Raw genomic sequence first — 14,607 nt, 5'->3', positions numbered from 1 at the left:
GAAAGAGAGAGGACGTCGGCTTTTTCCATTTTTTTTATTTGAAAAAATGGCGGATAAAGAGGAAGAAAAACTGGGGTGTGGCTCATGCTCGACGCGCGTTCGTTTGATATACAGCTAATTGGAGATTGGAATCTCCGAATGTGCGGCTTTTCTCGGTCGTGGCGCGTACAAAGTCCACAGATAGAACGTCGCATCCTCGGCAACCCTCCACGTATTCATTCCTCACCTCACCTCCTTCACCACCCAACTGTCTATGTGGGATTGGACACGTGCATTCATGTAAAACACGTCCCCGTTCCGTGGGAACCCTTCGATACGTCCGCGTACAAACGAGAAACGAAGAGAGAAAATGGAAAGCTTCGATCCTCCTGATCCGAGCAAACTATAACTAAACTGTTGGAGGAAATATAGCTCTATAAATTATATAATATCACCCGGTAGATGGGTCAGACGCGTCGTTCCGATGCTCATGTTAGCGTAATATGTTATATTTCTGCATATCACATCAACTACGTTCCTTCCCTTGTCTCCGTTTCCTCTTGCGAGAGCATCTACATTCTTTTCCCTTATTTTTCTTCTCTTACTCCATTGCTTTTCTCTTTTCCAATGTCGTGCATGAAAATAGTAAAGACCTGCTCGTCGTTGTCGGGAACGGAGCTTCGAATCCGATTTTCTAATGCGTTTTCTTTCCTCCTCGCTCTCTTTCTTTCTCTTTCCTCTCTTTTCTTTTCTTTTTTTTTTGCAACTCTATTCCAGTTACAATCTCTCGTGAATATATCGGGAAACGCCATCGCTGCCGCAGATGCGATTGCTCGAAGTTAATAAGAGAAAATGAGAGAGAGAAAGAGAGAGAGAGAGAGAGAGAGAGAGAGAAAGAGATGACTGCGAATTAGGGAATCGTTCGAGTTGGTGAAATTAAAGAAACGTTTCGTAAAGACGATTCTTTAACTTTGTGGAAGTAATGTACTAAATATTAATGTTCAAGCGTTATCGCAAGGGCGGATGGAATCCAAGCCGATTGGCCAAAGGGTGCCGTTTGGGTAAAAGATTTTCTTCGTTCGGACGAATGGATCGCGGTTTCTTGGCACCGGATATTACTCGTAGAGAGCAAAAATATACCGCGAAAATATATCGTAGTCGGTGCTCTTTCGCGTGAGAAGAGCTTTTCTCGCAAGTCGACCGTGTCACGACATTTTCCGTTTCTATCTTCTTGCCGCATCGAATATTCGAGAATCGCGCGGCATTTGGTTTATTCAGTCAGAATACGAAATATTCAAAGCTGAATAATTGATATCATTCTGGGAGATTGAATAATTGATACTGTTTGGTCGAAACCATTGGTCATCGCAGCGTACATTTCCAGCTTTCTCTTTTCCATGAATTTATTTTAAAGAAACTCTATTACAATGGCGATAATCGAGGAATCGGATATCACCCTGCGATTAGAATCAATTTTATATTGGAGCTTGTTTTAATCGATCCACTTTAAACGAGTTCATATCATTTCGATCGTAGGTTATATCACGTGAAAATTGATGACTATAGTCATTGAAGAGCACTCTACGTCACGAAGATGAAGTCCATTCAATCACTTCTCGGCATTAGTTACTAGTCCATCGATTGATATGATCTGATTAAAATGGAACACCCTCTATATGACCTGGTAATGTTCGCATGAGAAGCTTACGCGATAGCCTAATGCATAAATACGGAATACAGGGTTCGGATTAAAAACGAAACTTTTAAAAATCCTTTCTCGATTTCTAATTATTGATTTTATAATTAACGAGGAAACTCTTGGACAATATAGTTGATTAGAAAAATACGCCAATGTACTCGTTAATTATACCGAGCAATAAACGAATTCAATGTAGCGCCATAACGTCAGGCTGGCTGCATGTAGAAACAAGAGTAGTAAATAAGCCAATTATCCGATTATAACCGTGGCCGAACTCTCGAGCGATTCTCAGAGCTACTACTAATGCTTCCAGACTAGTGCGTTCGAGAAACGCATCGTTGGGATACACATTCGTCGACATGGAATTACGTATGCGAATCTACGTTACTCCTAGAGATGCGAAATAGTTGAAAGACTAATGTAATCGCGCCAGCGAGTCTCGTTTTTTCTCCTTATTTCCGATCTCAAAACTTTTCCAATTATTTTAATATAGACTTGACTGTAAAAAAGACTACCGTGTACACGAATAAATCGAAATACTCCAACGTCGGTAATATCACTTTTTCTTTTTCAAAAATTTTTCTATCGTACTCTCCACTTTATTGTAAGCGAATGAAGAAGTTCGTACATATTTTATATGCGCTACTATGCACGTGTGTATATATACATACATACATGCATACATACATGTATATATATATATATATATTACATATGTGTATATATATATATATGTATGTATGTATGTATAGTACATGCGTATGCTTTATTTCTTTATTTCATCTTTTTTTATGAAACGTAGAGTTTGATCTGGTTACTGCAATAACGCCGAGCCTCTCTGCAATTCGTTGAGTCAACGAAGCGTTCTGTACAACATAATCGGGTTATTATATTTTTCATATTTTATTATACTAACGTATACGAACATATCCCGCTTGTAGAGCGAAACTCTACGTTATAGCGTTCCACGTGAAAATTCTAGATACGCTTTCCATTCATTCATCACGGCGTCGATCGCCTCGTTTTCGACACTCGTCGTTACAAACTCTCGCGGATTACTAAATGGTATCTTCAAAATGAATCGCTGCGTGTCTATTTTATCAATTTTTACTATTCCCAATATTCGGCCTTTGTAAAAACATCAATTATTCATATCGTAATTTGTTACGACGATTATATTCGTAATTACTTCAACGTGTTAAAGATGAAAGAAAAAATTAAATCAGACGGACTTTCTACTACGGGTCTACGTTCGACAGGATATATTTGCAGACGTTAAGTCCTATCTAAAAACTAGTTAACGATCTTTCTCGAGAGTTTGTAAAGTTTTCGTTCTGGTAGCCGACCCAAGGTCGATACGGAAAGTCCTTGCAAATAGGAGCAACCCGTAAAATCCGAGAACTACGAAAGTTTTGACCGACCGGTTTTGCAGCTGGCCCAAGACCCTATCAGACTTTCCGTATTTCTCCTACCGAGAAACCATACGACACGAACGTGTCGTCCGTAATAGAAAATTTGTTTCTCAAATTTTCCTCGATCCTGAGACGACGTAGCAACTATTTTATAAAGTCGTAAGCTGGCGTTTACGTTTAATAACATATACAAATAATAAAGAATTATAAGATGTATAATCATCGCAAAAAATTATTCGTGATAATGATAATCGTCTAGAAATAGGAACACCCAATAAAATTATAGTACAAGATTCAAGCTGACAGAAATTAATATAAAAAAATGCTTTTTTACTAACATGGACAATTGCGAACTGTTTTCAAATAAGCATAAAGGTTTCGTACGTTCGAAATTTGATCGCAACGAATCAATTTCGAATGACAAGTTTCCAACGATATTGCAATTAGAGCCCTTTCATACGAGACGATCAATCCGCATCGATCGGTCGATCGATGCAACTTGTTGTAAAACACGTTTTAACATAGAATCGGCCACTTCGCTTTCATACCAGGCAACTGCAGTTGACGAGCTGGTCAACAGTCGCCTGCAGTCGCTTACTACCGCAACAAGTTGTCGAGATTGTAGTCGCACCAACTCGAGGTGGGGCATTACTTTCAATCACGCCATTTTCCCTCTCTGATACTAGGCCACCGGTTGGCGCAACTATCAACCTTCACCTGTCAGTCTTGCTTCAAAACACCGTGCCAGAAGGTGTTTCGCTACCATCACGATAAAATGAAAAACAAGGGAAATACGCAATCGATAAGATTAGTTGCACTTTTTAGTTCACACGTCGACGATACAAGGATCGATACGATTGATCGTTTCCTGTAAAAGGGCTCTTAGGTTCGATCGAGTGTAACGAAACGTCACAACGTTCTAGTTATACGAGAACACCTCGTAGACTTAATTTAGACAATTTTGTTCACTGGATCTATAAGACCCAACCCTTTATCGTTTATCGTACTTCTTTTTATCCTTGTCATTTCTTTTCTTGGCTTAAGCTCGTCCGTGTGCGAGCACGAGTGTCCGATAAAAAGAGAAAAATTTATGATCTTCTTTATCTACTTGCCTCTTTTTCCTTTCCTTGAATAGGAAAAGGATTGGAAGGAGCGAAACGTCAAAGGCGCTTTCACAAAACTTTGTTCCTCCTTTCCTGATAAACTTCGGATTTTTATCGATCTACGCCTCTCGACAATTTTCGAGAAAAAAGAGGATGAGGAAGAGAGAAAGAGAGAGAGAGAGGGAGAGAGAAAAAAAACGAAGGTTATAGTCATTATTTTGCATTTATATAACTTAGTTGAATTCCTCAACGATTTTCCTTTCGTCTTTCTACGTTGTTTTCTTGAGAAAATATCGTCTTTGAAATGCAGCCGATTACGAGAATTTACATTTAACTACGATCTTTCTCTTGATTTTGAAAAAACTACAATGTATCAAATAGATCAATTGGCTAAACGATGGTGATTTATAAAATTTATTTTAATCAATTGTGAGATAAAATTATCATATTCGATCGATTCAATAAATCTGATATGTAAAAATAAAACGATGAATTACTTGATCGATCGATGTACCGAATGTGGAATATCAAGAGAATGTTAAAGAATTAATCGGGAATTACAAAACCATGAAAACTAAAGAAAATGTAAAAATATCGTACTTCATGATCGTACTTAAAAATAGAGAATACGTTTACCAAGCTAGTTATCAATTAGATCATTATCCACCGTCCGATTTCATTAAATTGTACATTGGTTACAGAAAATTAAATGAAAAGATCATTAAAGATTCACTATTATTTATATTTATAGAAAACCAGTTAGATCTGTTACAAAACGCGATATATTTCAGTATTCTTGATTTTAAGGATAAATTCTTTCATGCACAAATAGAAGAAAAGTAGTCAAAAATATTATAGTCCCTGAGGGACATTATGAGCTTTCACGAATTCCTTTTGATCTTTATAACTCACTCTTAAGTATTTCAGAAATACGTAAACGCTGTTTTTAAAGACTCGATCTGCAAAAAAATAGTTTTTATATATTTAAATAATCTAATAATACCTTAGATGGAATATGAAAATGGTTTGAGGAAGCTTCAAATTGTTTTGAATGCGAATAAATTGGGAAAAGTGTAGCTTATATTACAGAGTAAAGTCGAATTTCTAGGATATGTAATAGAAAACGAACAACTACGTTCATCCGAAGGTAAAACAAAAGCCATTAAAAAGTTTCCCGAACTAACGAATACGCGACGAGTGTATGTTGAAGTTTTCTTGAATTAAGTGGATACTTTAGGTGATTTATTCTTTATTACTCATTCATAACGAGATCTTTATCTAATTTGTTAAAGGCAGATAAAAAGTTTATGTTTGGCGAAGAACAGAGAAATATATTCACTCTTTTTTGTTCAACGATAATTGAACGATAAATCTGTATTAAAATTAAATTTATATCGAGTGGGAGTGGAAAAAAATTATTCTGTAGAAGATTTGAAGTCTAAGAATACGTAAGTGCGACAGACACGTTAGTTTCGTTATCAAAAAAAGAAAAAAGGAGAGAAAGAAAACGATCTGTTTATTTTGAGATGCAAGTGTGAATGACATGGATTGAGCGAGTGAGAATGATGGAACGTGTTTAGGGAACCGACGCGTGATAAAAGATGATATCCTTGGAAAACTGTTGTGAACGCATCAACAACTCTGTATTTTCGTTTTTCTTTTTCTCTGATATAATTTAGCTTTCTTTTCTATAATAAATAAGATCTGTTAATATCGAAACTCCTACGCAATCATATTTGATTCCTACATTATATAGTACAAGCTATGGATTGGAGGTTCTTGCAATTGTAAAAGCTTCGAAAAGATTTAAGATCTATTAAGAATATCATTCAAGATCGTAACTGAATGCTGTACGTTTGTTCCGACAATGAGAAAAAGAGATTTATGTGTACAAGTGATTCAGACGAACTTTGCTCTTAGAAGAATTCGAATATACCATTGAGCCAAGAACATGATACATATAAATGCGTTGAATCGTCAATCATTGCCGTGTTTTGTTTGATTGTTGAGGAGTGTGAAAATAGTTTAACGACGCATTTAAAACGAGCATAACGTAGCGACAGTGATTTGTTTCAAGTTTTAGATCTTGTATAATGAAACGAAATCAAAGGATATCAAATCCGAAGTGGTTTACTTTTCAAAGAGATCGACGACGACTTTAAGTTCGTAGTTCTAAAAACGATGTTTTTACAAATAATTGAACGGATGTATCAGAAAGATTATTTTGATGCAAACAAAATCGAAGAATTTATTGGAAAAGATTACTGAATCTCAAATTTACGACTGAAAATAGTCTTATATATGTATATATAAGAAATATATTTTATATATATATATATATATATATATATATATATATAAGAAATATATTTTAAGAGTATTGTTTATTTTTAAATATACCCAGTAGACCAGATCAAGATCATATATTTTTGTCGTACAACCACTAGCTATAACAATAAATATCCTACAAACGTAGTATCTAAAAAACTAAAATAAAACCGTGTCCACATTGTAAACACTGAAAAAAGAGTATGTCATATGGTAACGTAAATATTTCAGATTTTTTCGACTTCTTTCTCGATCAAAGCAGAGAATTTTATTTACCATATAACGTGTTCGATAAAAATATTGACTCGTGAGAGAAGACGAAATATAAACGGGCGCCAAAGTTTTTCTTCTGGTTGTTTTCACTTTTCTGACTGAACTACTTCGATGACGACGCGTAGGATAACGGATACCCAAGGTGATAAGGAGTTGTGCGTAACGCAATGAAAAGAAAATGGCAACGTCAAGAGAAAGTTGAACGTATAACAAGTCAAGGGTAGAAAAAGTTAAGATGAAGAGTGGTAGCTTTGCAGAAAGAAAAAAGCTTCCTATCGTCTTAGTCGTTGTCATGGTAGAAGTGTGAGAAGGAAAGAAAAAATCGTGAGACGACAGCAATGGCGCCGCGCGGAAGATGGAAATAGCAAGAGAAGGAAAAACTTTCAAATGAAAATTGACGGACAGCCTAGAAAATATGTGCTGCGCAGGGAGATCTTAACACCTGCCTTCTTCGTAATAAGCCGACGTCGACCTTAATAACCTCAACCGCAACGTGTCTAACCGAATTAAAAGTATGAAAGAGAGATAGAAAGAGAAAGAGAGAAAGGAGAGAGAGGGAGAGAGAGAGATAGCAGAAGAAGCAACTTAACAATTTTTCTTCGCATTCGTGTAGATAACCATGATTCCAATTAATTTCATACGCGATAATAACTTAAAAAAATCTTTTCCTAATCTCGAGAGAAATTCTGTTAGGAGAAAGAAAAAAGAGAAAAGGGAATATTGGGATTTTCTTTCACGATTTTGCCTAACACCCGTAATAAGTATAATTCTTTCGTTCTTATGAACGTATATAGATATACCAACAGAAAGAGCTAATTTAATTATCACGCTCGAAAGGGTTAAGACACTCGTGCGTATTAAAGCGAAAGATAAATAGCGAGGGTGGTATTAACTAAGAAGAAAACTAACGTAAGAAAACCAGTAAAGGCCAGTAGATAGGATAGAGAAGGAGAGAGAGGAAATTTTTGTGTGAAAGAAAAGCATACGGTCTCGTTGGGTGTGCTTACGTCAGAATAAGTACCAGCGCGATGTGCGCGGTTGGTATGAAAAGCGCGACGAGTAAGAAAAGTGGGTCGAAGATGGAGCGGGAGTAAGAGAGGAGAAAGAGAGCCGAATGCCAGAGGGTTCGAGAGAAGAGGGAGAGAGGAGGGGCGGTCTGAGATGATAGACGAGAGAGCACACGAGGCGAGAGGAGATTCCTAGGTGAAAAATAATGCGATTCTCGCGTGTACGAGGAAAGATGTGTGAGAAAAGCGAATGCTTGCCTAGACTCGATGCGAACGGAGATGGTAAACGAAAGACGAAGTAGGATGGAGAAAAACGAGAGGAAAGACACGGAACCATTCCCCGGCATTTCTACTTTGTTCCTGGAAATGACGATTTGTCAGAGACGCGCGTCTTCCCCCGCGAAAGATAGCGCGCGCGGGACATCGGCGGTTACGTCGAGTCTCGTGAGAGGTAAGAGGAAAAGGAGAAGAAGAAGAAGGAGGAGGAGGATAAGGAGGAGGAGGGAGAGGACACGCGATCGCCTCTTTGACAAATGCACCGTCTTTCCGTGAGAGCTTGTCGCCGAAAGAATTTTCCCAACGCTTACGAATCATACGTTAAAATTCTCGAATTTGCTAGTTCGAAATTACTCCGCGAGCTTTGTGTGTTTAAAGGACTACGTCAAATTGGTTCACATTCACTGATCGATCTGCGCAAACGATTAATTAGACTTGTTTTTATTTTATCGCGAACCAATAATCAGCACGACCTTTGCCTGCTCGATTATATCGGGGAAACGGCAAAAATTTATTTCCATCGTTCGTTTCCCGGCTGCGAAAATGAATATGCCTTCTCCCTCATTTCATTATGGATTCGTCATTAATAATGCATAATCGGCGATAATTGTTACAAAACAAGGTCGAAGTGAAAATACGCTTTTTTAATTGGAGACAGAGAAGGAACACCTGTTTATCGCCGAGCGTTCACGTTTCAAATTGATTGATTTATGTTTAATCGTTATATGTTAATAAAATCGCCGCGAATTTTCATCGCTTCTGCGTTGGCGTTTGGAATCGGGCCAATTAATTAAATTTCGTGTGAATTAGCTATAGTGAGAAATTTTGGTTCTTTTCGAAAAAAACGCGGTTAGAACGTGCGCGTAAAATTCAGTGATTTCCATCAACGAACTCATCTCACTAATGCATAATCGAAAACGGATTGAAAAGGACCAATATGAGTAGTTCAAAGAACAAACATACATGCACATAATCCGCACATAATATTTTGGAGGAACGAATAAAAAGTTGTCTCAATTTTACGAACGATGTGTATTTTAAAGAGTAAATATGTAACGTTCTCGCTTAGATTCTTGTTAATCATATTGACGTTGTCCTCGACGTTGAACTTTTTTATCTTTGCTACTCTCGCCTCTCTCGAATGAAAACGGAGAGAAACAATTTCACTGCAATTCTTTTGAGCGAAGATTGAAAATTTAGCTGCGAAAAGGAGAGGTAAAATGAGAGATTGGCGAGGAGGAAGGGGAATCGGAAATAACGACCAAGGGGAAACGTACGAGTAGTGGCATGTCCAGGAAACGAGTGGCCACTGATTACGACGATGACAAATGGCAACGTGGGAATTACAAAATGAAGGTTTAATAAGGTATGAGCCGGATCAGGCATAGTAGCAACTGCCTACCGCGCGCTCCCAGCAGTAATTAACAAATCCAATTTTAATCGGTAGCCCAATCCGTGTTGTTACGCGAAGTATTCGCGAATTCTAGGTAACGCCCGATCGCTATGCCAGCAAAGCGCAAAATCACTCTTGCTAATTATTTTTTGTTTCCTTTTTTTCTTTTTTATTTTGATCAACAAACGGGTCCTTTTTACGAGTTCGTCGGTATCGATGGATTATCGAGGCAGATAATCCGATGTTACTCCAAAGCGCTTAAGAAGTCATTAAAGAGAGGAAAAATAACAAGTCAAAAAAGAAAAGTCGATGGTTAACGATGAGAAAAAAAAAACAAAAAAGAAGTACAAAAGCGATTCGCTCGTTCGCTGCGAAAGAGGATTTTCGATGGATGCGTTACGAGCCACCCTTCGGTTTCAACGAAAAATTGCCAATAACGCTTGGAATCGCTCGGATAAAGGCGGGAGCTGCTTTCCCAGCAAATTCGCTTAACTCTAAAACCGAAAGCGAATAACGGTGTTAGTGTTGCTCTGCGTACGTACGTGTACATACATCTGCACAATATACGAAGAAAGAGTATAGGTATATGTACGTGAAAAGAGACGAAACTGGATCTCTGTTTTTCCTTCTATAGCACGCACGATATTCATCGACTAGGAAGGGGACGCGATTGCGCGTCTAACGCCCTTCTGAATGAAACGCATAAGCTTACTAACAATTCTCCAAAATATTTCGTGTCTTTGTTCGCAGAGCGCGTCGTCTCCAGGTGCCAGCAACGATGGGCTTACGAAACAACAGCTCGAACTCATTCAGCAGATTATGCAACAGACGCAGCAACAACAACAACAGCAACAACAGCAACAACAACAACAGCAGACGTCCGGTCAACAGCAACAACAACAACAGCAACAACAACAACAACAGCAACAACAACAGCAACAGCAACAGCGGAACGGTTCGGCTACGACACCGAACTCAACTCAAATCCAAAAGAATCAAAAGCCATCGATCAAATCGAACGCGTCACCTGGCAGTCTCCTGAGTAATTCCGGAAGTACGAGCACGCCCAACAATGCGCGATCCAGCCCAAAGCCAAAAATTTGGAACCATTCGCAGGTGAGTTTGCTTATTGTTGACGTAGAAAGAAAAATAAAAGGAGAAGTACGATTTCGTTACTCTTCGGAAACTAAACTCAATGAATGGAAAAATAACAAAAGCGGTTATTAATTTTTACGATCCCTATTGTTTAACCTAGAGTCCTACAATGGAAAACTTAAATCACATCGTATCCAACGACTACAAAGCTTCTTTGACACGCGATTCATGTCGCGAAATGACGTTATACGCGTTACATTGTACATACCTCGACGAAGATTCGTAGAATTTAATGCGATTGCGGCAGCAAAATCCCATGGAAACGCGACAAACTGCCGCGCTACGCCCAGTTCAAAGCCTCCTCTATTACTTCTACTCTATCCTCCTTTCTATATCTATCCGTCTATCCATCCATCTATCTCGTGCTCTTTCACCGGTGTGTATTCATCGCTATCTCTATTCCAACTTCTACTTCGGTTTTCGAGAATTACGCTTCGAAAATATTTTCTCGTTCGATATCGGAAACGTGGACATTGATCGCGAACAGCGTACCGAGCTCGACTGTAATTTCATCGAACGGCCAGGCTGGATCTACATTAAAATGGTAGACTGTCGGCTTTTAAACGATCCACCCCAAATCCTAGTGATGGAATATTCGTGAGTAGGGATTAAAGTGTGCCGTCAGATTGGGTGACGTACTTCGAGTTCAATCCTGCTTTCTTCTTCTCCCTCGAGTCCTTTATCCTTCTGTTCCTATATTTTTCTGTCTCTTTCTCTATCTTTTCGTCTCTTAACCTTCGCAACGGATTATGGCAAGTCCATTAAATAAGATCGTACGATTCGCTAATTGGTACTCATTCTTCCTTTTCCTTCTTCTTCAGTATCTCGCAACGTTTTACCTTCGTCCTTTCCGGATACTTTGATTCGACGGACGAAAAAATGATGACAAAAAGTCCTTTGACGAAACCCTTCACGATTCTATATTTCCTCTTACTGAAAAGGCTCCCTCTTGTCCTTTGGAAGGATGTAAACCTTCATATTTGATTTTAATAGGAATAGAGGAAACCTCTCGTTCGATCTAAATGCAACTGCACTTCTACTTCGTCTACATTCATCGTTTTTGTCGTTTCCTTGAGCAAAAAATTATATAGTACTGAAATTGAAGAAATACTTTTTACCTTCTCTGTTTACGATTACCATAGTTATTCTACATTACTATTGTTACTACATTATTATTTTCCTTATATTTCTTTATATATAAATAAACATTTATTGATTCGAATTCATAAAAGTCGCTCTTTTATCGATCGATCGGTCGACCAAACAAATATTGATACTACGAAGACGGTTGCATAATGCTTATGTAATATTGACTTATTGACACAAGAAATTCATCAAACGTGTCAGTCGAGTCCTACGGTTTGACGATCGTATCGACCGAATAATTGTTATCGAATATGCCACGTTCTCACGATAAACTGTTTGTTCTCCATACTGACCTGCGTTACGCGAAACGGACGCTGTCTCGTGGATTTCATTAATTAAAGCATCAATCGGTCGTTATTACGATGGGAATATGTCTGAACCAAAAAAAAAAAGAAAAAATACACGTCGGTCGGTCGAACAAATAAACCGGTTTACTTTTCCAAAGCAGATACTCGGAAGCTCCGAATTATACAGATATTTTATCGTCCGTTTAATCGATAAATCGTCGATCCATCGATCCTCGATGATATCCGTTAGAGTATGAGAAAGATACGGAAAGAGAGAGAAAGAGAGAGAGAGAGAGAGAGAAACAGAGAAAAAGAGAGAGAGAGAGAGAGAGAGAGAGAGAGAGAGAGAGAAAGAGAGAGAAAGTAAATAATGCTCGTCAAATTAATTAAAAGTTATCAACGCGCGTATCCTCAGGCATCGTATATTCGCTAAAAATCTAAATTTAATATAATATAATCCGTAATACGTTTCGCTTACGATAATTATCAATACGTTTGACGTAGAGAGAAAATAGTATGTTCTGTCAGAATTTATCGAATGTAGTAATTTATCGAATTAGCTGATAATCGTAAAATTTAAACATTTAACGATATTTAACAACGAATTCATTACAACATTGTCTTTATAATATTTTAGGGGTAGACGGAACCATCATTCACAGAATGTGAATAATAATACTCGTTTCAACTTCTTCATCCGTTGCTGCTGTTCCTTCTCTCTCTCCCTCTCTCTCTCTCTCTCTCTCTCTCTCTCTCTCTCTCTCTCTCTCTCTCTCTCTCTCTCTCTCTCTCTCTCTCTCTTTCTCTCTCTCTGTCTTTCTGTCTCTCACTGTTTCTCTCTCCAACTCCAATTCCATCATCCTTCCGTCCCACCCTTCTCAACAGAGGTTCTCCATAGCTAACTTCATTACGTTAATGCCATAATAACCATTGCGGCTGGTAAAAGAGCTTACGCGTCGAAACGTCCTAAAAAAATCAGACTAAAATCGATCGGATCTCCATTAATATGTATGAGATCTTTGCCGATAGGAGAACGCATTGAGGACGGAGTAGGATGATAAGAGGAATGAAAGTAGAAAGTAAAAGGAAAGGAAGGAAAGAGTGCCATGATTACTCGCAGCGTCGCCCTTTTGCCAAACCTACGGGCAAGGGCCGTCTTCTATTTTCTCCGGAAAAGCATCTTAATTACTTAGAAATCCAAGGACGAATGGATCCTTAGAAATCTCAATGGTCGCCGAGTTTAAGAAACGCCCGTAGAAAATCGACGAGGCCGAACTTGATTGCGATCTTTCCTTTCTTCCTATTCAAGCCATTAAGGGAGCGATATTTCAAGGCGTTGTTCCCTTAAAAGAGAAAGGAAAGGAGAAGGTCGATCTTCTTTTTGAAAGGAAGCTCGATCTCTCAAGAAGACGTCTTGGGAAAGAGGAAAAAAGAAAGAAAGAAAGAAAAACGACGGGAAATATAGAAAATATTATTTTGAACCTGATAGTGTGCATATTTGACGATATATGTCTTCTTTCTTTTCCTATTTAACAAAAGACACCTACACGTTCGTTCGGATAGGATAAATATTATTTTGCAAAGGTGACTCGAGCGGAAGGTGATCGTATTTTCCGTGTCACTGTCGTATTTCGTTTTCGTGTGGCGTATTATTAAAAAGGAATGAGACGGAAAGAGAAAAAGAGAAAGAGATAGAAAGAGAAACGTCGATGTCAAATCGACGAACGCGAGCCACTGTAAATTGTGCCTTTCAAGACAGTGATTTAGGGTACTCCAACGCGCTAAGTATTATGTCACGAGCATGCTAGACAAGACGAGGTAGATGGGGATGAACGAGAACCTACAAAAAGAATAAGTACCTTTTCCCGAAATCCTTGAACATAACGAACATAACAAATCGTGAACATAACGAGTCTCTTTCTCTTAGTCAACATTTCGGCAAAGGTAGACACTTTCAGAAGCAAATAGTATGATCTCTTCTTCCTCAATCTTTCGGCATTCTATGCACGTTAGAAAGCCGAGACTAAACGCTAAACTATATCTCACACGACGTAGTTTCTATCATTTTCATGGGCCATCATATTTTCCTCTCATCTTGCCACTACACGCTAGCTTCCAACGCATATCCGTATATATTGGATATCTCATTTCCATCCATTGTTCTCTCGAACTTTAATGATTTACTTGTAATTTGAAGATAAAAACTTTTTCAATATATATGTAGAAGCAGAATGTAACAGATTTTATATTAATAATTAAATAAAATAGGATTTTTTACATTATCAATTCTGTAGGATAATTACTTTTAATAATTCTGTTTTATATATTTTATGTATTCAAATCGTAATAATTATCTATGCAAAGTTGATCGATTCAACGTGAACGTCAAATGGATATCATTAAATAAACATCAAAGGATTCTATCCATTTTACCTTATTTTATATAAATATTATAGATACATAGATGGTTTATATTACAAAGCATACATCTTTATAAATTATCGATTATTTCGACCTAAGCGAAATTTCGTGAGTGGACCCTCCTTGCG

At 37.9% G+C, this 14,607-nt stretch overlaps 1 protein-coding gene across 13 annotated transcripts in view; it reads left to right on the top strand.

Moving 5' to 3' along the window:
* The window catches only part of LOC122634679 (histone-lysine N-methyltransferase 2D-like), a 298,047-nt gene that overhangs the window by 240,648 nt on the left and 42,792 nt on the right, over positions 1–14,607 (top strand). For all 13 annotated transcript variants that reach the window (XM_043823897.1, XM_043823984.1, XM_043824070.1 and 10 more), the window contains one exon: positions 10,221–10,586. In XM_043823897.1, the coding sequence (XP_043679832.1) occupies positions 10,221–10,586 (366 nt within the window). The remainder of the gene's footprint in view (positions 1–10,220; positions 10,587–14,607) is intronic.

This window comes from Vespula pensylvanica, chromosome 1 (assembly GCF_014466175.1).
Source record: "Vespula pensylvanica isolate Volc-1 chromosome 1, ASM1446617v1, whole genome shotgun sequence".
NCBI classification, from domain to species: Eukaryota; Metazoa; Arthropoda; class Insecta; order Hymenoptera; family Vespidae; genus Vespula; species Vespula pensylvanica.
This window is presented reverse-complemented; position numbering and strand designations above follow the sequence as displayed.